Below are 25,270 nucleotides of genomic sequence, written 5' to 3' on the forward strand. Positions count from 1 at the left end.
CAGTTTTCACAAAAAAAAATAAATAAATAAATAAAAATTAAGCAGCACAGCTGTTTTCAACATTGATAATAATAGGAAATCTGTGCAGCAAATCAGCATATTAGAATAATTTCTGAAGAATCATATGACACTGAAGACTGGAATAATGAAAATAAAATTAAAATTGTAGCAATATTTCAAAATATTACTGTTACTGTATTTTTTAATTAAATAAATGCAGGTGAAAGGTCCACGGTTCTATACACTGAAAAAAAAAATAGTATAGAAATAATTTTTCCATCTGAAATTGCTGATAAATTTTACAATTAATTACAAAGAAACAGCGAGTAACAAGTGGAAAAACTTAAACAGTATTTTGTTGTAAAACATACAGTATATACTCCAATAATCTGTTTGATTTACAACTTCGAAAAATCTTATTTTACAGTGTACAGCTTAAAACCCATGTCTAAAACACACACATACTGCCTTACTTCTCACCTGCTACCTCAGCCTAAATTCTCGTCAGCTGACCTTAAAAACTCAGAGAGAGTAACCCAGCACACACACATACACACCACTGGAGAATTTAGACCATTCACATGATTACAAGCAGGAAGCCGGCATGACTGCTGAACTATTTCACATCGTCTTTCGCCAAACCTACCCACGGTGCACTGCAGGGGGCACAGCGGTAACATCGGTGTCCAGTAAGTCTTGCTCACTGGTCACACAGTTCTGTTCCTTTAGCCTGAAGAATGGTTAGCAAAAAAACTAACACTAAAAAGCACTGACATCAGCCAGTGTTGGCTGTAGCTGGTAAAAACAGATTTGCGAGCATGCAACATCCTCTAGCTTCATCTTTTGTCTGCCAATGCATTTAGTTCAAGCAATTGAACGATGGCCCAGCAAAAAAAGGCCGCATTAACAGTCCAGCCTGAGGCTGATTCCTTCAGCTTTAACACGCACAAACTGATGAGCCATGCTTAGATGTTACGCAGCAGATAAATGTATATAGCTTTAAAACATAGTCTAACATATGGCCAAAATAACCAATAATGGCTTAAATGTACAGTTTTCCCTTAAAATAATGTTTGTATAAAATAAGAATTGCTGCAGGAAACAGCTTTTTATTGGTCAGTCAGTTGCTGTCTTTGCTAAAATGCTGGAGTCTTAGGGAGGCTAATTCCTTCAGTTGATCACATGATTTACTCCAGGGAAAGGGAGAGAGATACAATGAAAAATAAAGCTGCATGCAGCAATTATCGGGCTTAAAACGCTTTAAGGCCTTTAATCACATACATAAAAATGTATTCTTTTTTATTTAGTAAGCCTATAACCATCTCGATCATAGATCGAAAGACCATTTACAGCCAATACAGGCATTACCATATTGTTTTTAACACTTTTTGAGAGTTATCGAGGTTGAGCCAAAACTAGTTCGCCCAAGTTGGTTTTTGAAATAATCTCCGATATTTAATAAACAATTCGATAGACATCGGTGGCCCTATAGGCAAAGTTGCTCAGAATGAGGAGTTCTACCATGGTACGAATGTTTTGGGCATGTGCGAAAAATCTTGTGATGCACAGTCCTTTGCGCATGTGAAAAACACGAAGGCCAATTTCTTTTGAATTTCTCACAGGTCTCTAGGGCCATGAGTCAAACAGGCCCAGTGAGTTTCGTTCCGATCGGCCTCCATTAACTTGTCTGATAGCTGCTCAAAATTCATTGGCCAATGGCGGACATATTTTTTGAGATATGTAAATGTCCTCATAGACAATCATGGCACCTCGGACAAAGACACTGCATGCCAATTTTCAAGTCAATAGGACTAACGATAAAGTAGTTATAGCTGTTTTAATGTTTTTTGCTGTTATAGCGCCACAAAGTGGCCAGTCGCCGCGTCCTTTTTAATGCGACCACAGGATGAGCTCTGACATAGGTGTGCTGAGTTCGGTGAAAATAGAGTTATAGCCATTTTAGTAAAAGTGGCTCCACTTCAAACGTTTTGGTGGCCCTTAGGGACCATAAATTGAAATTTCAACTTTTTTTTTTTAATTATTATTATTTTTTAATTATTATTATTTTTTTTTTTTATAATATTATTAATTATTGACAATCAGACTCTGGTTTGGTTTCAATCAGGCAAAAAGCCTAGGACTAGTTTGCAAAAGTAGGTTTTTCAAAAAATCCAAATTACCTGAAAATTTCGCAGACAAACGACGAGCGAATCTGAGACATGCCAACGACATAAAGCAATTGAGCCTATGCCTAACGGTTTAAGAGTTGCGAGCCATTTTGTACTTTTGACCGCTGTAGCGCCCCCGTCTGGCCAATCGGGGCGAGCCTTGGTGAGGTTGTAGATGGTGTGAGTACTACCAGCCTTCAAAGTTTCAAGTCTCTACGACTTACGGTTTGGTCTGCCCGATCACTTTTAGGAGAGAATGCTGATCCTTGGAAATTTTAACGATTACAATAGGGTTTCAGCGCTACATGCTTGAAACAGAAATTGGGAGTAAATAAAACTGATATTTCTAAATATGATCGTCTACGTCAAATCTCACCCTCTGTGATGGGTCCTGGGTGACCCTCCACGGCAATCGGAGCAGACTAATGATTTTCAGTCCCAACCATCAATCTTACTGACCATCTCAGTCAATAAAAGTGTATCAGTCAGTAATCTAAAAGGCAACTGGGCTCAACTTTGCCCTACATATTAAGACCGAAAGTAGTCTAACCATAACCATGTTTTTGACTACCAGCATACTGGTTCACTGACTGAGGCTGAGACTATGGGAAGGAAGTGGCATCTGTTCTCAGAAAATAATATTGATGCAGTAGATTGAACCTGAAGTCATTGGCATAAAAAAAAAAACGCAAACACTGCATTTTTATCACAATCCCAACAAAGATGTTACGCACATTAGCATGAGCAGTTGTTTTTAATTTAAATTACTGTATAATTTCAAGATTAACAGCAAAAACAGCATGGTCTGACTTTAGCTTTGTGAAATTATGCTACATAAGACACATGCACAAAACAAAAACAGCAAACGGACTGAATGAAAATGCAAATTCACTCTCTGACAGTAGGTGGCGCTTATGGAACAGCAGTGATATAGCGTTTCCATGGTTACCGCTATACACAAAGCAGTGCTGCATTTATTACTTTATATGGAGATAAGAGGAAAAGCTATCAAAACTTTTCTGAAGACAGTTCCCTTCAGAGATACATTCATATCAACTCCAATTTAATATTTATATTATTCTTCCTATTTTTCGCGAACAGTGAGCATGTGCATGGTACAGTATTTTCTCTTCTGGCGCGTCTGTTCTCCTCTTTGTGTAAATATTCAGCGTGTGTCTGTGTTAACGTCCTTTTCACGGACATCGTAAATATTTCCACACAAATGAAATTTTGGGAAATTATTACAAAACACTTTGTTTGCAAGCCCGGAATAAAGATTGACCAAAATAAAACTAAAAAAACCTTTGGATTTATGACCAGTGGACTAGTGCATCTGTTTTTTTATTATAGTTCAAATCATCCCGCGGGCCGGATTGGACACCTCTGTGGGCCGTATTCGGCCCGCGTGCCGTATGTTTGACACCCCTGGACTGTGAATGTGATTTCTTTGTAAATATGAATGACATTGAGGAAGGTTATTAGGTCAAATCCCAGACTGTATTAAAATGGAATAGGAGGTTTGAAGTGGACAAGATGTGTTTGAGACTTTTTTCCATTGCAGACATATCATTTTGGACTTTATGTTGAGTATTGGTTGTAAAAGGTCATTTTAATTTTTTTTTTCTTTATAATATATTTATGTTTCTAGAAATTAAATCCATGTTTCATTTGTTTGGGTGTGTTTTTTCACAACATTAATTTCCAGTGAATCAGTTTGGTTGTGAAAATATAAAACCATCACTAATGATGTGCTTTTTCACCCAGTGAATTCAGTTTTATGCATGCTGATTTAACACATGTGCTGTTTTCTTGAAATTACAGTTTTTCCTTTTTGTAACTAAATAAAATAAAGTCATTTTGGGTTGCATTAGAGAACTGACCTTGACCTAACGTTTTCTGAAAGTACATCATTCCAACAGGAGACAAAAATAGCATTTTTTCCTTTATAGAAAGTACAACCATTGCATCCTGTGGTCACTGCATTACTAAGTTTATGAACCTTTTTTTTTTGTAATTTGTCATTGTAGGGCCTCACACAATAAGAACCCATGAAAAAGCCTGGAAAAAATGTTGCTCAGCCATTCGTCACCATGTAAGCTGCTTTCTAAAGTGACTCACTAAGGATTAATTTACGACAGCCCATCATTTTAGGAGTGCAATTTTAAGGAAAAGTAAAAAAAAACTGTTTAGTGTTTGTGTATGAACTGTTTTACACAATATTGCAATATGTAGTATAAAATACTGTAATATACAGGTATTTAAATGTGACCCTGGACCACAAAACCAGTCACAAATCGCAAAAAATCATTAGGATATTAAGTAAAGACCGTGTTCCAGGAAGATATTTTGTAAATTTTCTATTGTAAATATATTTTTTTGAGTGGACATGCATTGCTAAGGACTTCATTTGGACAACTTTAAAGGTGATTTTCTCAATATTTTGATTTTTTTGCACCCTCAGATTGCAGATTTTCAAATAATTGTATCCCGGCCAAATATTGTCCTATCATAACAAACCATACATCAATTGAATGCTTATTAATCTCAATTTCAAAAAAATTGACCCTTATGACTGGTTTTGTGGTCCAGGGTCACAAATATTAAATGCCAACTGATATTAAATATTAGTAATCTTTTTGGTAATTGAGAAAAACACTGAATGGCATTTTTAAATACATTTTTGTTTCTTTAAAATGGTTGACGATTAATATTATTGAGGCATAATCATGCATGAAGATAAGAAAACGAATATAGCTAATGAAAACTTATGAATATTATCATTAAAAGTCACTTCTGCTCTCCAAGGCTGAATATATTTGAACAAAAATACAGTAAAAAATGTGAAATATTATTACAATTTAAAATAACCGTTTTATATTTTAACATATTTTAAAATGTAATTTATTTCTGTGACGGCAATGCTGAATTTTCAGCATCATTATTCCAATCTTCAGTGTCACATGATCCTTCAGAAATCAGAGTAGCCTAATATGCTGAAGTTTTTGTTTTTGTTTTGTTTTTTTGTGGAAACCGTGACACATTTTGTTTTAGGATTATTTTATGAATAGCAAGTTCAAAAGGACGCTATTTATTTGAAATGTAACATTATTAATGTCATTTTCTTGTCAATTTAATGCACCTTGTTGAATAAAAGTATAAAATTCTTTTAAAAAATCTTCTGATCTCAAACTTTTGAACGGTAGGCCTGATGTAGGCTAAATCACAAGAAAATAACACATAGCATCGTATAATTAAGGGAAATTTAGTGCTTAAAATCGCTACCTAAAGATTCACAAAATAAAATGATAATTTCTGAATGTATATAATTCATTAGTGTGATATACAGTAGGCTAGTTTACAATTTTAAAATGACCTTCAGTGGCTTAAATAGAAATAGATTACACAATTTGTATAGTAGAAGCCATGCCTTTTCCAAGGATTATAGTAGTCCAGTCAGTGAGTGTAGTAGGCTCAGTGTGCATACGTCATCAGCATCACGTGATCGCGCGTAACCGTCCCTCACATGTAGAAGTCACAGCAGCTGCATGAGAGGGAGATGAAACCTCAACTTGAGAGCACGGATCCTAAAGACGTTTACTGGCACGGCTCTTATATATTTCATGAAATAACAGTACACCTAGCTCGCCCTGTATTTGGTTTTTATGCAAAAGAAAATATGGTTTTTAGTCTTATTATCACCAGACAACTGTGATGCCCGGCTTCCTACCGTCAAAAATGCCCAGTGATTAATTTCAGCTGATTATAATTAGCATTTTTTTCTCGCAACAGGACACATTTCTCACGCAGGTTGCTTTAATAATACAGCATCAGAACGAGCGCGTGGGACGGAATCTCACACACATGCACGCCGCGCGCTCCACTGCCACACTGCACGCGGGATCCGCGCGCTGGACATGAGGAGGACCTCATCCCGAGCCTGATTTCCTGCGGTCCCGGCCATCTGTGTGGCTTCGCTTCGACTCTTACAAAATGACACAGCCACAGACGACCACGGAGCTGGAGCAGAGCTTCAGTATATCAAAAAAGAACATGATCACCAAAATTTTTAAAGTTCGCAAAAGAAGAGAAATGCTGTTTGTGCAGGTGTGCTTCATCTGCAGCGTCCTGTTCTTGGCGTGGTGTATGTCGGTGCTGCTCACAAAAACGGGTAAGTGATTGCCCCCTGTATGTTTTGGTGATGCTGTACATCACTACTTATGAGGGTCATTATCGTATAATGTATTATTAATTCGCCGATACAAGGCAGCAGTACATACTTGTCCTTTTTTTGGGACGTCAGACGTTCAATTATTCACAGTGGTCTGAATGGAAAGGCGAGCATCCCTTCCCTCAGAATTCAAATGATTACACAAAGACGATTGAAAGCATCGTCCGTTATTTTGTGTGTATATATGTCGGTTGGCATAACGTTAGTTACACGTTGTAAAGTATATTCTCATTTGTGCCTATGTTAAGTCTGAGACAACGCTGATTTAAAGCTGTTTCATTTCCAACATGTCATTTGCACGTGTAATCTCAGCGTTTGTTCGTCTGTAACGGGATTACAAAAATAATAATACACCATTTCATAGTATTCGACGACTAGCTGCCATTTCAAGCTGTCAGAGTTTGAATCAAGAGTCAAAACGTTTAGATGGGCGTGTCAGTGTTCTGATGGGCGGAGTCAAAGTCAGATCTGAGATTGCTTACTTTCACGAATGTATTGCTTGAATTTCATCAATGTTACATTGAATTAATTGCTTGGTGTACTTTCATGAATGTTACATTTCATCTAATGTACTGTAGTAAATGAAGTAAATCATCTCACCTTGATGAGCTCCGTTTATTATTATAGTCCCCATGAAATCAAAATTGACAGTTCTTATTTTAGAGAATTTTGCAGTATGTATTATAAATTATAAAATTTGTGTGCCATCGTAATCTTTAAACGAAATAACTTCCCCCTCACTCTTGCAGCAACATCTCTTCTCTGATGACGTGTTTACTGCCGTGAGGGCGGGATCAACCTGTCACTCACGTGAGATTGCACCAATAGCAAATCATAAAGAGCCAATTATTTCCCAATGAACAAAATCAACATTTTGTCTTGTTCAAGAATGAGTTTCTCTTGGATATACTTCACAATAAGGAAGAAAAGTGAATTGCAACTTCTGTTTCATGCCTGCTTTAAGAATATTTTTTTTCTAGAACATACTTACATCACCATTTTGGCATTTGCCTGCCCCTTATTTTCTAACAATAACCATTAAAATTAATTTACTCAGATTTTGCTAAACAAGTACAATTTAAATAGGGACCTGTGGCTCTTAAAGTCGTTATGAAACACAAGTAGCAACAGATCTTTTCTTCCATATTGTGATGCACATGCGACTGTAATGGGATATCAAAAAAGAAAAAATGTAGGGTGGGGGCTTGGTTTTATCTGTCATTCATAGGTGCCGATTTATGTTTCTGCCGGTGGGTGCCCCCACTCCATGCCCCATCCTCCTCTCCCCCAAAGCAATGAGAGAAACACATCTTTCATTCTTTTAATTGGGAACTTGCAAGTGCATACATTACCAACCAAAAATAAACACATCTTTATTCTTATCTGTTTCCATCAGCAAATGATAACTGGGCTAAGCAAGGTGACACATGAACATACGCAACAAATGCCACTTAAACATTACTCAATAATTATACTTTGTGTTAGTTTTTCAAGAGGAATATTTAATTTTGTGTTCTGACACCGTAAATGTATTAGTGATGTGAAGTCAGACTTGTTTCTGTGAATCATTTGGTTTGTCTCAGTGTTAAAAAATGACTCAAATTGAATGATTTTTTTGTTTTATTGTATGGGAAAAGTGCATATATTTAGTTAGCATCTTTGATTGCATTTAATGGAAGAAATAAGGTAATACGGGTTTGGAAAAACATAAATTCTTTAAAGATAAAACTGGAGACATATGCAGAGCTCTGAGACCCCTGATCATTAGCCAGCAAACAGTCTGATATTGAAAGTCTGTTTTGTTGTTTGTTTGTTTTTTTCTCTCTCTCTTTGAGAGTACTATGAAAGGAGGGTGAAGGGAGAATTTGAGGCAAAGCAGTTTAACAAATTGGATTACAAATCACAGCTGTAAGATGAATATGGAGGGTATAACAATCTCATGCCTAAATTTAAGTATGGCGATAAAAAGCACCCTAGAGGACGCAGGAAATGGAATCAATTCCAGACAAAGATCTACACAGACAGCACAGTATCCAAACTAAACCATTATAGCCTAACCCTGACTTGATGGGGAAAAAAAAAAAAACTTGACAAAATGTGACATTTCAGCAAAATGCTATGCTGCTTCTTGCACATCTTGTGACACGTTCAAAGTGAAATGTTCGTAGAAATTAAATATGACAAGTTTGGGCTTGTTCACAATCATGTCAACTGCATCTGGGCCAAATGTTGTGTTGATATCAAAAGTTATGGCATTTAGAACCAAGGTAACCTTTTTATCAAAAGTCCAAAAACCTCTCCAAACAAGAGATCTGAGTGTTTTACTAAACATAAGAGCTGCTTGCATAGGGCTGCACGATTAAGCAAAATTAAACCGCACACGATTTAGCAAAGACTGCGATTATTTTATGCACAGCTTGTCAGAGCTGTACGGCTCTGTGATCAGTAGTAAATGCTTCTGCATCTGAAAGCCAGAGGGCGCTCTCGTGCAGAAACTCCAAATATGCCCTGCTGTAGAAGTAGATAACACGCGTCATTACAGGAAATCCCTATGGGCATCATACTATCGCTGTAGCTGAATAAACAGAAAATTTAATTGCTTTAATTGAACATGATTAATAACAACCGACGGCCTAATTCTGTGTAAAGGCCGGAGCACACCAACCCGACTAGACAACACCGTCGGCTTTCGTTGTCGCGTTTCACGTCGGCTGCGTCGGGGGGGGAAAATATGTGCTTGAACACACCGAAAGAACTTCAGCCGACTGTCAACTAGCACACGCGTTCTGCGCCTGCGTATAAAGGAGATAACTGTCTATTTAAGCAGACATGTTTGTCTATATTCGTCATTCAAAATGGGAAATCGAAACTAAGACTGCTTGTATACAAACCATAAACACAGCTGGGCTTGCTTACCGTTTTGAATATCAATCATGCTGATCACGTTCTTTTTTCCACTCCACTCATGTTATTATGAAAATATTCATGCATTCGAGTGCTCAGGTAAGATGACGTAAAATTAGAACAACCTTCTGTCTGTGCCGTCATGACTTAGGCCTATTTGCTTGCTTTCATAACTTTTGCTTATATTCTCGTGAACTGACTGGTTTGCTATACTGAACAGCCAATCAGAGTTCTCTCTCTCGCCGATGGCCCGACGCCGATTCAACATGTCGAATCGGCCAAAAAAAAGCCGACGAGGACCAATTTCAGCCGACGGTGCGGAACACACTGAGGAAACTTAGTCGGCCAACGCACAAAAACTGCCCGACGGCCGACCGTCAGCTTGGTGTGTTCCGGGCTTAAGAAGCCACATCATCTCACAGAAGGATGCTCAGCTGTCATTATGAAGTGAGTTTGGAGTAAAAACATGTTTTTTAATGTTGTCTTTTGTTGGACAAGATGTTAATAAATGCTTCTCATGTCTGGAAAGATGTTTGAAGCGTGTTGCTTTTTCAAATGTACATTATAAGCGACTCAAACTCACAGAGCTTTCAGATGGATTAGCATTTGGAGCCATACATTGACAAGCTGCGCATAAAACAATAATGGCAGCCTTTGCGATTTTACAGCCGTACTAAGCCAAATCGTTTAATGTGATTTTAATGTTATTTTTTTAATCGTGCAGCCCTATGCTTGCATATGTAAACGCCACAAAGCATAAAAATATTTATAATTACATAGAATAAGTATAGAATAAATATCTTCCAGTGCTGTTTTAGCTGTTTAGCGTGTTTTTAGACACTGCGCAGGGAAATCTATTTAGAGCGCCTTATTTTATTAATTAAAATATCGATATTTGGCACCAGCGTATCGATTTTCATATCGCAAGGAGAAGGACAATGATATATTGTCCTATGGATATTTTGTCCCACCCCTACTGCCGACCATACCCGAGATCCATTTCCATTGGTTGAACGCTCAAATAACATTGGAAAACACTGAGTCATGATGATCGGATCATGGAAGTCCTAACTTTAGCCAAGCAGCATGTCATGTCACTCCATGAGGATTTTCTCAAGAGCTACACATCATGATGAATCGAGATAACCTGCTGTAAATAAAGATATGCGATTTACTATGGTTTACTAATGTTTTGCGAAGTTGAAAAGCAGAATGTGGCGCAAAAGCCTCATCTGTATACTGTTTACAACAAAATCGTCAAAATTGTGATCAGTTCGTGAGATTGGCCAAATTCAGTGACTACTAGGGGTGTGACAAGATCTCGCAAGATTAAAATCTGACAAGATTTCTCATCAGGGTAAAAAGCTGTCTCTCAATTTTGCCATGACTGAGTGTGAGGGTGAAATTAGGATAGAATATGCCACCGCTACATTTACATTACGCCTCCACTGTCGTTTTGCTTTTCATAGAAATAAAAACCATTTAATTCAGTTGGATAACGGTCGCTTCAATCCCATCCAGCTCATCCAACACGAGCAGCAGAGTCGTACGTAGTGCTACAGGAATCAGAGTTTACTGATCATGTGACGAGATGACTGACAAGACCATGGCGAAGGATTCTGTGTTTGCACTTTGAATATTGAGACTACTTTGATTATGGTTGCACTTATTGTTTGCACTTAAGACTAAGAGAGGACTGTTATTCATTTTCATTTATACTGTATTTATTTTTATGATCAATTTGTGGAAAAGAGTTCAGTTAGAAGGTCAGAAGCTCTCATATCAAATCATACAGGAGAGAGGCCAGTCAGTTGAGTTTGTGGCAAACCTTTTATAGTGATTTTGAGTATTGTTGTCTTTTACTGCATATGATGATTCATACTCAGAAAGTAGAACTGAAATGACATTCATTACAAGATGATTAGTTAAAACATTTCAAATGCACCTGCAGACTATTTTTCTAGTCATGTATTTTGTCATTGAGTATTTCTTAAAAACACTGTGTAAAAATCTCGTGTCGTGAGCTAACTCTCTCGTCACACCCCATAGTGTCTACCGATCGAGTCATTGAATGTGATTTATGCAGGGCATTCCTAGTATAAAATAAAAAATTTGAAACCTCCTGCACAGGTTGTTATAAATGGAGTGCAGATCAAACCCCTGCGGTACAAGCACATCTCAGACACGAATGATTTCTCATTACAGGGGATTTTGTATCACGCCTTTTCACTTGCTCTCATTGTCTACAAAGTGTACAGCATTGCCCGGCTGGCTGAGCAATACTAGTGGGTGCGGTTGAGTTTAATTACGCCAAAATTACAAGCAGCTTATAAGGGATTACCTGCACATGATATTGTAATGATGAGGATGCTGAATATGTGCTTTCTGCTTAATGGCTCTACGGATGCTGATAAGCCTGTCAGGAGTCCATCTGCTGTGCACTCCTGCTTCCCAAATCTCATTCCTGTTCTTTTACACCTTCTCATTTACCTCCATCGATAACTGTAGTGAAGTTAGTGTGGGCTGAAAATGCTGCTTAATGAACTTTATGGCTGTTGAGTTCATTATTCTGTCCTCCTTCTGTGACAGTTCGTTACACAACTTTACTGGCACTTTTTTTTTTTCTGCTTCTCATAAGCTGTAAGTGGGTCATTCTGTTCTTGATTTAGGAGCAGTTGGAATAATTTGACAGGTTTTGCTGCAGTAGATTTCAGCATGTGGAGATTTTTCAGTCTCTATCTGGATACTCCTTATTTACTGTAGTAAGTATTTATAGAATCAAGAGTGGCCCTTAAAAGATCTTTTGTGCATTAAAGGAATAGTTCACTCAAATGGAAATTGGGAAATTGGGATCATCAATTGGGAATTGATATGTAAAAGGCATGTTATATAGTTGACTATATTAAACTGGGGTAGAAAATAATTTTACACTTAACACATATAATTTAACATTAAATAACACATTTCATTCCATTAAGTACACAACACAGTAACAGTTTTCACTTTGAGTTAGACATGACAAAAGTAAAGAACCACTTCAACTGTTTGTAATTGAACTTATTGAAACTGATGGTTTGAGAGTGTATTTGGACTGATTTATTAATGGGGTTAGTTAACCCAAAAATAAAATTAGTCATTTTCTCACCCTCATATGTGCTTTCATTCATCTTTGAAACACAAATTAATATATTTTAAAGAAATCTGAGATTGACGGTCCATGTAATTACCACTTTGTCGCTTTAAAAAGTTCATAAAGAGATTGTAAACCTAATCCATATGAATTGAGCGGTTTAGTCCAAATTTTCCCAAGATACACGATTGCTCTATGATGAACAGATTGAATTTAGGCTTTTATTCACATGTAAACATTACCATATCAGATGTGTGAGTTGATTAAACGGAAATTTAAGTACATTTGCTTGACGTGCAAGAACCAATGAGGCTCATTCTCGTGTTACGCAGCACGTTTGAGCTTCCACAAGAGGTTTGTTCTCACGCATCAAGCAGGTTCAGTTGAGCTTCTGTTTATGTTGGCTGATATGGCCAAAAAATTATCATGATAAAATTTTTCATATCAGTAGGTATTATAATTACACCGATAAATGTTAAATCTTTATTTCGTTCAAGTTTAAAGGCAGATTTTTGCTCCTGAGTTGAAGTTGTAGAAACAGTTAATTGTGGTTTTAAACTACCCTTTATTGTCAGAACATGACAAACACATTTTTAAATTCTCTCAATTTTTAGTCATTTTCCCTTAACAAAATCTCAATACAAAAATGAGTTTCTTAATTTCTGCATGTTTTAACAGGTGATATTGTTTCAAGTCATGAAACAGGTTTGTGTTGCCTGAATTTAATGTGTATCTTCAGTACAGTTTGCAGTGCAGGGTGTAATATTAATATTACATGTTTTGTCTCTTAGAAATGCACATTTGACAGTAGCTTGAGTTGACAGTAGCAGTTACATATTGCGATAATTGTCGCAATTGTTTTATCACCCAGCCTTAACTACAAGTTATCAGACCACATTGGTGAGAGAATCCAAGAAAGAAAGTGAAGTGTCTGGATTTGAATGTAATGAAAATCCTCAAAAATTGAACAGATTGCCAACCCTAATTATGGCTACAGCTGCCTTGTCATTCTGCTATATAATTTCTTTTGTGTTATACAGAAAATGTATCCATACATTTTAATATTTTTGCCAGAATTTTCATTTTTGGGTGAGCTGTGTCTTTTAATAATATGAATAAACACAATGTGTTCAGTGATTAACAGTTGTAATGCCAACTGTCCAATAAATATGTCCCACTAAATGTGTGCTATGCACAGTTTCAAAAGATAAATGTGATTATCCTGTTGTTTTTTTTTTTTTTTTTTGGACCTCACTGCATACCCTCATGAAAAAGTCATGTGCTGAAATCAGCTGCTGAAGCATAGACATGCAGACATGAAATCCTAATTCAAGCTCTGGCTGTTAGGACAGAATGCATGACTGAATCTTCACACCATTTTTTTTTTTTTTTTTTTTTTTTTCATGATTTTCCCAAAATAAATACTCCCCTGGTGCTGATAACCATGATACAATGCACATCCTGTTGGAACATTGATTAAAACAGAAAGCCAGGCAGATCAAGGCCACAGTATCACACTAACCCCAAGCCTAACCGACAAGTAATTTAGCTAATTGGTTCCAAGTTGATAACCATGCCTTGATAATGAGTATTTGGGTAGTTGACATGAAATGTAAGATGACATACTAAACTTGTAAAATTATTTTAAACAATATTTGACTGTTTAAGTGAACATTTTACAGAAATATTTTACGTTAATAAAATACTAACATTTATCATTTATATTTTATACGGTATATGTAAGGCCTAAGTTTCTATATCTACAGCTAATTCAGAATATTTTATTTTATGTAATGAGATGCATCTTCATACACAGGTCATGGGCTGGTGCTACAGGAGGGTTTTGCTGCTCCCAGAGATCACTTGGGCCGAAGGCTTATGGCCATAGCAGGAGAGAATGAGACTGACGAGAAGAACTGCACACAACCAGGTAATGCATAGATCACTTAATAGTATGCAGTGTTTCCCACAGGATTTTGTGAGACTGCTGTGGGTGGACCTTGATCCCTCTGGGGGGGTCCACGGGAATGCACACACAAGAAGATTTTGTAAATTTTAAAGTTAAATTCATAAATCTGGTTCATTCAAAAGTAGACATTTCAAGTTTTCCATAAATACATTTGTCATGTCTGTGCGGCAAGTATATACTGAGTTTTGGTTCATTTTTGTGACACACTCAAGTTCACTTGAGACGGCAGAAAGCGCATCCTGTTTGTTTTCATTATTTGACAAAAGCACAACATTTTGTTGTTATTGTGAGTTTACATGTTTAAATGTTGGATTACTCTTAACTGTATGACCAAAAATGACGGAGGATTTTAAGTTAAATGCCTTCCGTAGTCTTCAGAAAGCTTACGCTGTATGTCCTATAGGGGTGCAATGGTTCAGATTACTCACGGTTCGGTTTGTATCACGGTTTTAGGCTCACGGTTTCGGTACGGTTCGGTATGTGCTATGTTCAGGTAAAAAATTACTACTGTCAAATAAAAATAAAGATAAGAACAAATAATCAAACTGCACAAATAAATGCAGTAAAGCAAATATACAAATAAATAAAGCTTTTCAGGTTTTTCATGTATCCAGTTTTCAGGTACAGAAATTGAATAAAGTATGTAAAACAAGATTGCATGTAATCTTCATTGTATTTAAATTAAATCATTATATATTATTAAGTTACTATTCATTCATGAGCAATGAGTGATTTCCTTGTCTTTTTTTTGTTTGATTAACTTTAAAAACACATTCAGACAGCAGGAATGCAAGGGCTGCTGTCTCTTTAAGACATAATACACGGATCAGTACACTGATACTGAACACATGCATTCTTTCTCGTGTATAAGTTCACTTAAGACATAACCGACTATGCTTGCTAGGATACTCGCCAAGACGGGCATGCTGACATAATTTTGTGTGAATTTGTCCGTTTAAGCACAAGACTTGAAAGAGACTGTATTTGCACGCTGTACACTCGCTTCCGTGTGCGCACTTCGGATGAGTGCACAAATCTTCTCACAGCGCGCATGTAAGGTCTCTTTCGCGCTTTGCACTCGAATGTTTAAATTGGCAAGGCTTAAATAAGTTTAGTTTAAAGGCAGATAGCAACGTGTGCTGTTCAGATCTCCCCTCCGCTTGCGAGCCATCAACACCTGAGTGATGACGGCGTAAATGACCGTATAGAGCATACGGCACTCGCATTGAACAAAGTTTAGAGGAAACCAGAATGCGTATCCATCGACAGAAATATGCACTAGCCTAACTCTGTCTGTCTGTTTTATTTATTTTCTACAAACCATATTATAGATGTGTAATGCATCGTCAGATATGAGATGAACCGCGGTGCAAGTGCGTGCCGAACCGAGTGTGCAGAACAGTGCGGTTCGTTTTTTTTTTTTTTTTTTTTTTTTTTTTTTAAAGCGAGAACCGTTTCACCCCTAATGTCCTACACCTTCCCTATTCAAATTACGGAACGTGCTTTGTATCGGCCATCGACCACTCTGCTCTCTAAGATTTCAGCATCAACCATAAAAAAAAAATAATAATAAAAAAAAATCAGTAGCTACTAGCTTTAACAATGCGCATATAGTGAGCGGTATGAAAACTATCCACAACAAACTGCCTAAACATTCATACATTACCTAACATTGCCTAATCATTCCCAAACAGCTCACCCAACGATATGTGTGATGTTTCTGCATTACGGATATCAGGGTTTTCATATCTGGCTGAATATTAAGTTTGATGGAGATTAAGATCAATATACACCACTCACGCAAAACTGGCATGCTAACACTGCACCCCGAAAGCCTACCGATTGTTTTGGCAACCTGTTCTTTTTAATATTGTTATTGAAAGTTTTCCTTCTTAGACCATGTCCTAACAGGACGTGATGCAATAAGATTCCAGTGACAAGCAATTTGTATGTCGACACCAGATGTGACACGACTACGAGGTGCAAAAAAAATCAGTCAATACTCTTAGTCAGTCAGCTGAGTGTGTGTGGGCGGGCTTTCTGCAAGGACACTGCGCTCACAACAAAATCAATAAGTACATAATCAAATTAACAAATACCATAACACCATTTTTATATTATTAAAAAATGTGACTGAAACAATCTTTGTCATAGAATACACTTGAGTTCTTGTTTCCTTTTATTTTCAACATCTGAGGTAAATTATCCAAAATCAAACTTGCATTAAATTCTTTTAACATTAAATAAAGTATACAATCAGTACCTGAGATTATTATTGTCATATTTGTATATTGTTGTTTCAGCCACAATGTTGCAGAAATAGAAGCCATTCCTAAAATAGAATCCCCTGTCGCTTGATGTGTATCACCGTTGCGACTGGTTAGGACAAAAACTTTGATTAACATGGAAAAGATACCATCATGTCATGTTAGGACACAGTGTTAGAAATTAAATGTATTCCAAATAAGGAAATTTCAATGTCTTTTGATTTATTGTGTGCGTCCCTTGGCCCACACTTTGGGAAATCTTAGTTCCTACTTCACATATCATCCCCTTTTGTCTATTGTCACAGATATTGACAAGACAATGCTGATAAAGACATAAATCTTGAACAAAATGTAATCTATGCATGAAAACGTCAATGGAATGGAGCCTGGTTCTGCCAGCTTATTGAAATGAATTGTTCCAACAGTAAATTAAGCTGGAAATCTTTATCGCTCGGGGCAGCTTTTTGGAAAGACAAAAGAATTGTAAAGGAAGATTTGTGATTATGAGAGAAATGGATCTGTGGCTTTGCTTTGTGTGTTCTATAAATGGAAGTAGGAAGGCTATTTTTAGATGTTTGTCCCCTCGACATTGCTGTGACCATAGGAGATGCTAGGGAAGATGAGACCAGATCTTTGGATATATCTTGGGAGTCCTGGCATCTCAGTGCCCCAGGGCTCTCTCATTAAGCGGCTCGTATTTGCCGAACACTACAGTTTGGTGTGTGTGTGTGTGTGTGTGTGTGTGTGTGTGTGTGTGTGTGTGACCCAGCATGCACTGTGATGTAAGATTCTGGAACGTTTCAGAGGTTGTGTCTCTATTAGAGTCGTGAGCTGAGTAAGTTTGTCATTGCGGGCTGATGGAATCTGCCCTTTCAATTTGCTCTTTGCCCGTAATGAATGTTTCAATGTCTCTGGGTGTGTGAAACAGCACAGCTTTCAGGCACATTTGCTCAGCGGTATGCCATGCGCCATTGTCAAACGCTGACATCATGGATCTTAGCCTTGCTGCTCCCAGCCAGAATGAGCGAGCAGTGATCTGAGGTCTTTGCCAGCTACATGAGTGAGAAGGGAGAAGAAAGATGAGATATGTCCATCTCTGTCAGCAACCCTCCGAGCTGAAGGCCAGGTGGAGGTCACGTCGGCTGTCACTATTGTGAAACATTCCCTCCTGCATTTATGTCCCACTGTGTGTGAGAGTTTGTGAAGAGCACTTTCTTTTTGTAATGTAATGCTGACTAGGTTGTTTGTTGTTTTTAGGAATTGAAGCAGTTAGTGGTGTTAAAGGACTAGTTTTGACTCGCAGAATTAAAATTTCCTGATAATTTACTCACCCCCATGTCATCCAAGATGTTCATGTCTTTCTTCAGTCAAAAAGAAATTAAGGTTTTTGAGGGAAACATTCCAGGATTTTTCTCCATATAGTGGACTTCACTGGGGTTCAACGGGTTGAAGGTCCAAATGTCAGTTTCAGTGCAGCTTCAAAGGGCCCTGCACGATCCCAGATGAGGAATAAGAGTCTTATCTAGCTAAACGATCAGTCATTTTCTTAAAAAAATAAAAATGTATATACATTTTAACCACAAATTCTCATCTTGCACTGCTCTGCGATGTGCAACGCATTACGTAATCGCGTTGGAAAGGTCACGCGTGACATAGGCGGAAGTACCGAGCAAGTGTCTACAAAGCGAACGTGCAAAGACTAAGTCAAACGGCCTTTACAAAAAAAAAAAAAAAAAAAAGGTAAAACAAGTTTTTCGCCCTATCACGGTACTTTCTCCTACGTCACGCGTGACCTTTCCAACGTGATTACGTAATGCGTGGCGCATCGCAGAGCAGTCTAAGATGATGACCAATCGTTTCGCTAGATAAGACCCTTATTCCTCGTCTGGGATCATGTAGAGCTCTTTGAAGCTGCACTGAAACTGACATTTGTACCTTCAACCCGTTGGTAACTGTTGAAGTCCACTATATGGAGAAAAATTCTGGAATGTTTTCCTCAAAAACCTTAATTTCTTTTCGACTGAAGAAAGACAGACATAAACATCTTGGTTGACATGGGGGTGAGTAAATTATCAGGATTTTAATTCTGAAGTGAACTAATCCTTTGACCAATGTGAAATTCCCTTAGATGTAGCCGCTGAAAAAGATACGCATCTTTTTTTTTTTTTTTTTTTTTTTTTTTCCAAAACTCCCTCCTACAAAGATACCCTTGAGACCATTGTAATTGGAGATGGAGCACGCCATCTTGGTTTTGTCAAATTTATCAAAAGCAACCTTAACAAAATAGCACCTTGTACGACAAGCTAACAGACAACTGCTTATGAAGCTGAATAAACTGCTTAACTTGACTGATTCAACTACCACATTCTCATCTTCCTCCTTTCTACAGGATGGCTTACACAGTGATTCACAAGCAGAAAACACCTCAGGGACTTCTGATGGGTTTGGACATTGGTTCTCAACCTTTTTGACTCTAAGGCTTCCCATTGTCCACAACAATATTCAAGCCCCATCAACTAATAAAAATTAGTTTCAGAACTCCCAGCTTCAGAAAACCCAACTTTTTGGGTGGCTTTCACAGATACACGTGTGATACTACAGCACAACTAATTCAGTAATATCAGTCTGGTGATAAAGGTATTTTCTGAATGCCATTCCTTTAAAATCAAACCTTTGAGATGGAGAATATCCAATCAATATTTAGTGTTTATTTTGCAGAATGTCTCCCTGTGGTGAAAATGCTGATGTTTCTATACAGCTCTTAGTTTCATTTGAGCTCTAGCCCAGATCTATGGTGGCTTCTTTCCAAAAATGCATAAGAGCAGCAGTCCAGCAACATCTTATATTTTCCTTAAACCATTGTTCATCCCTTGCTGTAGACATCAACACAATGCCCACACATACATAGAGCTGTAATTGAATAAAGGTGAATGAGTTCATTAATGCAGTTTCTCTTGAGAGGTTTAGCGTCTGCCCTCATATTGCCATTAAATGAAGGTGTTTCACAAACCATCATCAGTAAATTATAGGGCTGTGTATTGCCAAGAATCTGGCGATACAATACGTATCACGATACAGGGGTTACGATATGATATATTGTGATATATTGCGATATTGTAAGAAAGGTGATATATTGTGATTTTTCTTTTTTTTTTTTTTTTTTTTTTTTTTGAAATATCTAATTTTAGAAGAAACGGTCATAAAGAACACAACCATATGCATAAAACCTGACAAGCAACTTTATTTTATTTAATCAATACAGTATAATTTGCATTTATTATCACTAATCACTATTTTGTGTATCTAAGTAAAGGGAAAATAGTAAAGTGACTGCAGGATTCTTTGTGCATACGTTTTAAAGGTTCACAGTATAGCAGTTTTTAATTTCAAAACTATTTAACAACAAAGTGCATAGTCCGATCCATGACTGACTGAATGACTGTTTGTTTTATATTTAATACTGTAAAGCTGTTAGCTTTAAAGGCCCACTGAAGTGTCTTGGAACGCGCAGCATTATTCAATGTGTTGACGTAATTTCAACTGAAACAGGAAGACAGGGTGATATATCGAACAGCCCTGCCCCTTTTAATATCTAACTGTTTATCCTCCTAATCTCCTGTCATTTTAAAATATAGCATTCTGTGCAGAATTTAAATGGGTCGATACCTTTCATGGTCTGAGACGACTTGTGGATATGATCCTGCTCTGTGCTCTCTTGTCCCTGGGCCAGAGCACTGTGCTCGCGCTGCGGCGGTTCACATTATACTAACGTGAAAACGGACTTCATTCGCTTCAATGGAAAGCATATTTACACTGTCTGAATCGTTCCCTATTCTCTATATAGTGCACTGTGCCATTCACCATAGAAGCTAGAAAATGTGTGAACAAATGACCAATTTCAGTGTGGGAGGGGGCGGGACTTCAGATTCTAGAGAGCATTTGATTGGACAGAAGATTTGATGAGAAGCTGAAGTGTGGTGTGATGTCATGAAAATCCGTGACCATTTTAGCGGAAGTGAGAGTCTGTAAGTTTTGAATGCTTATATCTCCTAAATGCAAATTTTGTCATTGTTTTGGAACACACCAGCTTATTCATAACATTTAAGGCTAACATATTCATACTAAAAGCTAAAAAAAAATGTTGATTTCAGGGGGACATTAAAGCAGTCTATTGTATAAAGTGCTATTTAAAGTATTGAACTACAGAGCTGGTGCAACCATATCCACATCGCTATGATCAGATGCTTTCTTTCTGCTGCCACCACTGTCAATTTTGTGTTTATTTTGTTACTGAGAGGAAAACATGCAGTACATATCACATTCCATCGAAACGCTTCTCAGCAGCGCGGATGACGTCGGGATGTTAAGCGAGCTCTCAGATTCAATGAGTTTCCCGAGTATTTGGTTTTTAACATGGCCTATTTTGCAAACAAAATGACTCTTGTAGATTTCCTTAGTGGCTTCTTTATAGCTGAAGCCAAAATGAGTCCACACTTTAGCTCTGTATACCGCGGGAGCGGAATAATTTTATCGTCTTGTGAGCTGGGTTTGCTAATGCACCTTCACCTTGCGCTTCTCCGGCTCCACGTCAAGTTTACGTTCTGAGATAACACTGCCATCTATTGGTTGGGTTTTATACAGTCTGAGGTTTAAACCGAACACAAAGCCACGAATCTTGGATGTAAATATATAAATATAGTGTTTTTGAGAATCGATACAGTATCGCCAAACATATCGCGATATTCACGCGTATCGATATTTTCTTACACCCCTAGTAAATTATAAACTTGCAGTCTAAAACATTTGACAGCTCACTGCGATATTGTTCTGGCAAATATTAACATACTCCCAGAAGAAGTGTCGACATAAAAACAACCAGCCAGAGTTTTTAGCTTTGTGATATTTAGAGGCATGTAAACGTGAAATCGATGATAGCGTAATAATCAGCCGATGTGCAAAGTGGTGGCGCGTTCAAGTACTGATACAGCAATCTCTGTGAAAGCTTGCACAGACTACACTTAAGCAATTTGTTTAATGTCTTGCAACTTTGTGGTCAGAATTTTCATCCATCTAAAAGTAATGAGTAGCAATTATTTCGCAGACATTTCTGTAAACAGTCCTGACTATGGAGAATATCATGTTTACTTGATACTAAGTGCATCTCAAATATCTTTTTAAGGATTTTATGCCATGCACCTTGCACTCTTTGGTGAATATATAGTGTTTGCTTCTTCCTCTAAGCTCACTAGCTGTGTTTCCATCCACCTATTTGTATGCGCATTTTGGGATATCGTATAAAAAAATAAATTAAAAAAAAAACACTGGATGCAAATGCCAAGATATGCGCATTTTTAGAATTTATGCATAATCTAAGATGGAAACTCTTTTACCAAATAATGTCCTTTATGCGCATCAAAAAAGACATGTGACTTTGCGATGGGCCGTAAAATGCTGTTTTGGTCATTCTATAATGCCTGTGCAAGGTCTGTCATTAAAGTGGTTTGGTATAATTCCCTCCCAGAAGCACTTCACACGCTTCTGCGTTCACAAACACCAGGCATCTGAATGCAACATAACATGACAGCGTTTGTGTTTCATCTGCACGTTCAGAGATGCAAGTAATTATATACAAAAATTATTATTATTGTCAGTTTATCAGGAAGTGACGATTCGCAAATGTTCTGAACTTACGCCCAAGTTAAATTCGCACCTTTGCTACTGTAGCTGCTTGAGTACTTGGTAAACACTCCTTCATAGCAGACTGATTAAAATCAATTGCACACTGACTCACAAAAGTTGCATAGCAGTCAGCCAATCTAATCGGAGATGGCCAGATCCTGCCATTTCTGCATGCAATATGCATACAGTCCCTAAGCTGTCCATGGACACTTTCTGAAACTGAGACTTTAGGGTAGGTTGTCATCGATACGCTTAAGTTTCTCTTTTTGCTAAATAAGAGGTTCCTTTATTGTCAGTTGGTGTGAAGTGAGTTGATATGATTTGATGTGATGAGGGCATCACACCAATCCGTTCAGCTCAGGAATGACATGACCACTAATAAAACACACAAACATAGCATTTTTGAGGGAGAACAGCACTTATTACTGTTCTTTCTGCATTTAACATGTACAATTCAATTTATAGCTGTAAAGAGAAGATATTTAGCTTGGTTTTGTAACAGGAGAATCGCACTGAACAGGCATTCACATAGGCAAACAAGCAGGTGCTTTGATGAGAGTGGCCTCCATTATGTTTGTGCTCCTCAGAAGCTGCTCCAATCAATAAGTAATCTGAAAAAGAGAGAGAGAGAGAGAGCGCGCTCAGACAGTCTGGGTTGGATGCCAGCTTGTTGACTGAAATTTGAATAAGCAGAATGCTCCTGTGCCTGAAGAGGGGTTATTTTAGGAACTTGCATTTTTTACAGACTGGAAAAGATTGATCGAATCGTTCGTAAGGAAAAAAGGAAGAGTGTGTTTGCGCTTTGTGTGTGCACTTTTAAGATGTGACATAACTGCAAGCTCAGGTACTGACAAAAAGGTTAATACACTATTCAACAGCTTTACAGTTATGCAGTGTATCTCATCTCATAAAGAAAACATATCGTTTCAGCGGGAGGCTTGTCAGATAGAGATGGGGCTGGAGGCAGCATTGTATTTCATCCAGAATTAACGGTGCTCTTTCTAGATTGCTCCTGCACGTGAACTACGTAGCTTATTCGGTAACTAATTATTGACCTTTAAATGCTTACAGACCTTGACTGGTGTAATTCTGCTCGCAAATCAAGCAGTAAATAAGTTGTATGTTGTGCTCTGGGTTGTAATCACTGGCAATAACCACACAATAACCCTACAGTTAAACATGAAACAGCATTCGCAACAGGACCACCTCCACGGGATGGCTAGCTTGGCCCACAGAACCACAACTATAACTACACAGTGGGATGATATGGTTGAAATCATTTTTCAGAATGATTTTTTTCAGCTGATTAATGATAACTGACAGCCATTCTGTATCCACCTAACTGTAAAGAGTGTGAGCATTTAAAGGGTTAGTTCACCCAAAACTGAAAATTATGTGATTTATTACTCACCATCATGTCGTTCCACACCTGTAAAACCTTCGTTCATCTTCTGAACACAAATTAAGATATTTTTAATAAAATCCGATCGCTCAGTAAGGCCTGCGTCGCCAGCAATAACACTCCCTTTTTCAATGCCCAGAAAGCCACTAAAAACATATTTAAAACAGTTCTTGTGACTACAGTGGTTCAACCTTAATATTATAAAGCAACGAGAATACTTTTTGTGCGCCAAAAATAACAAAATAGCGACTTTATTCCACAATATCTAGTGATGGGCGATTTCAAAACACTGCTTCATGAAGCTTCCAAGCTTAACGAATCTTTTGTTTCGAATCAGTTTAAAAACACTTACGACGTAACGAAGCCTCATTTACTGAAATCATGTGATTTTTGGCGCTCTGAACCACTGATTCGAAACAAATGATTCGTAAAGCTTGGAAGCTTCATGAAGCAGTGTTTTGAAATCGCCCATCACTAGATATTGTTGAATAAAGTCGCTATTTTGTTATTTTTGGCGCACAAAAAGTATTCTCGTTGCTTTATAATATTAAGGTTGAACCACTGTACTCGCATGAACTGTTTTAAATGTGTTGGTAACACTTTACAATGAGGTTCATTAGTTAACATTAGTTAACTACATTAGTTAACATGAACTTATAATGAACTGCACTTCTACAGCATTTATTAATCTTTGTTAATGTTAATTAACATTTACTAATACATTAAAATCTTGTTAACATAAGTTAATGCACTGTGAACTAACATGAACAAACAATGAAAAACTGTATTTTCAGTAACGTTAATGAAGATTAGTAAATACTGTAACAAATGTATTGCTTATGCTTAGTTCATGTTAGTTAATACACTAACTAATGTTTAACTAATGAACCTTATTGTAAAGTGTTACCAGTATGTGTTTAGTGGCTTTCTGGGCATTGAAAAAGGGAGTGTTATTGCTGGCGATGCAGGCCTTACTGAGCCATCGGATTTTATCAAAAATATCTTAATTTGTGTTCTGAAGATGAACAAAGGTTTTATGGGTGTGGAACGACATGAGGGTGAGTAATGACATAATTTTCATTTTTGGTTGAACTAACCCTTTAAAAGCAGTAGGTGAAGTAACTGCAGTGCGCACTTACAATAAGATTATTGTCTGTTGGTATGGACCCTAGTATATTTATAAATCTTGGTGTAAATGTGTCTTAACTCTTGTATATAGCATTGTTTGATAGACATAGCGAATACAGAAATCAGAACGACTGTACTAAAAAAAAAAAAAAAAAAAGAGAGACTGTTTTGACTTCCTTTCTTTTCTGTGACAAGTAGGTGTCAGAAACAAAGTTGCGCAACAGTAAGCAGGGTTTTTCTTATTTTCTATAAGCGCCACCTACTGTCAGAGAGTGAATTGGCAATTTCATTCAGCCATCTACGATTTTTAACCATTGGTCTTACACGGACAAATTGTACATTCTTTGATTTTCTAGCATCTTTTGCTCGAGTTCAAAAGTGGTAATGTGATGTTG

General features: G+C 37.3%; 1 protein-coding gene across 5 annotated transcripts in view; it reads left to right on the forward strand.

Annotated features, from left to right (window-relative positions):
- Positions 1 to 5,686: 5,686 nt before the first annotated feature.
- The window catches only part of slc24a4a (solute carrier family 24 member 4a), a 46,836-nt gene continuing 27,252 nt past the window's right edge, over positions 5,687 to 25,270 (forward strand). For 2 of the 5 annotated variants that reach the window (XM_051867071.1, XM_051867075.1), the window contains exons 1-2: positions 5,687 to 6,336; positions 14,247 to 14,360. In XM_051867071.1, coding sequence (XP_051723031.1) covers positions 6,159 to 6,336; positions 14,247 to 14,360 — 292 coding nt within the window. In that variant the 5' untranslated portion in view covers positions 5,687 to 6,158. Of the gene's footprint in view, positions 6,337 to 7,182; positions 7,207 to 14,246; positions 14,361 to 25,270 lie in introns of those variants that run through there. The other 3 variants (XM_051867070.1, XM_051867074.1, XM_051867076.1) reach the window with 3 other exon arrangements.

This window comes from Ctenopharyngodon idella, chromosome 17, assembly GCF_019924925.1.
Source record: "Ctenopharyngodon idella isolate HZGC_01 chromosome 17, HZGC01, whole genome shotgun sequence".
In the NCBI taxonomy this organism is placed as follows: Eukaryota; Metazoa; Chordata; class Actinopteri; order Cypriniformes; family Xenocyprididae; genus Ctenopharyngodon; species Ctenopharyngodon idella.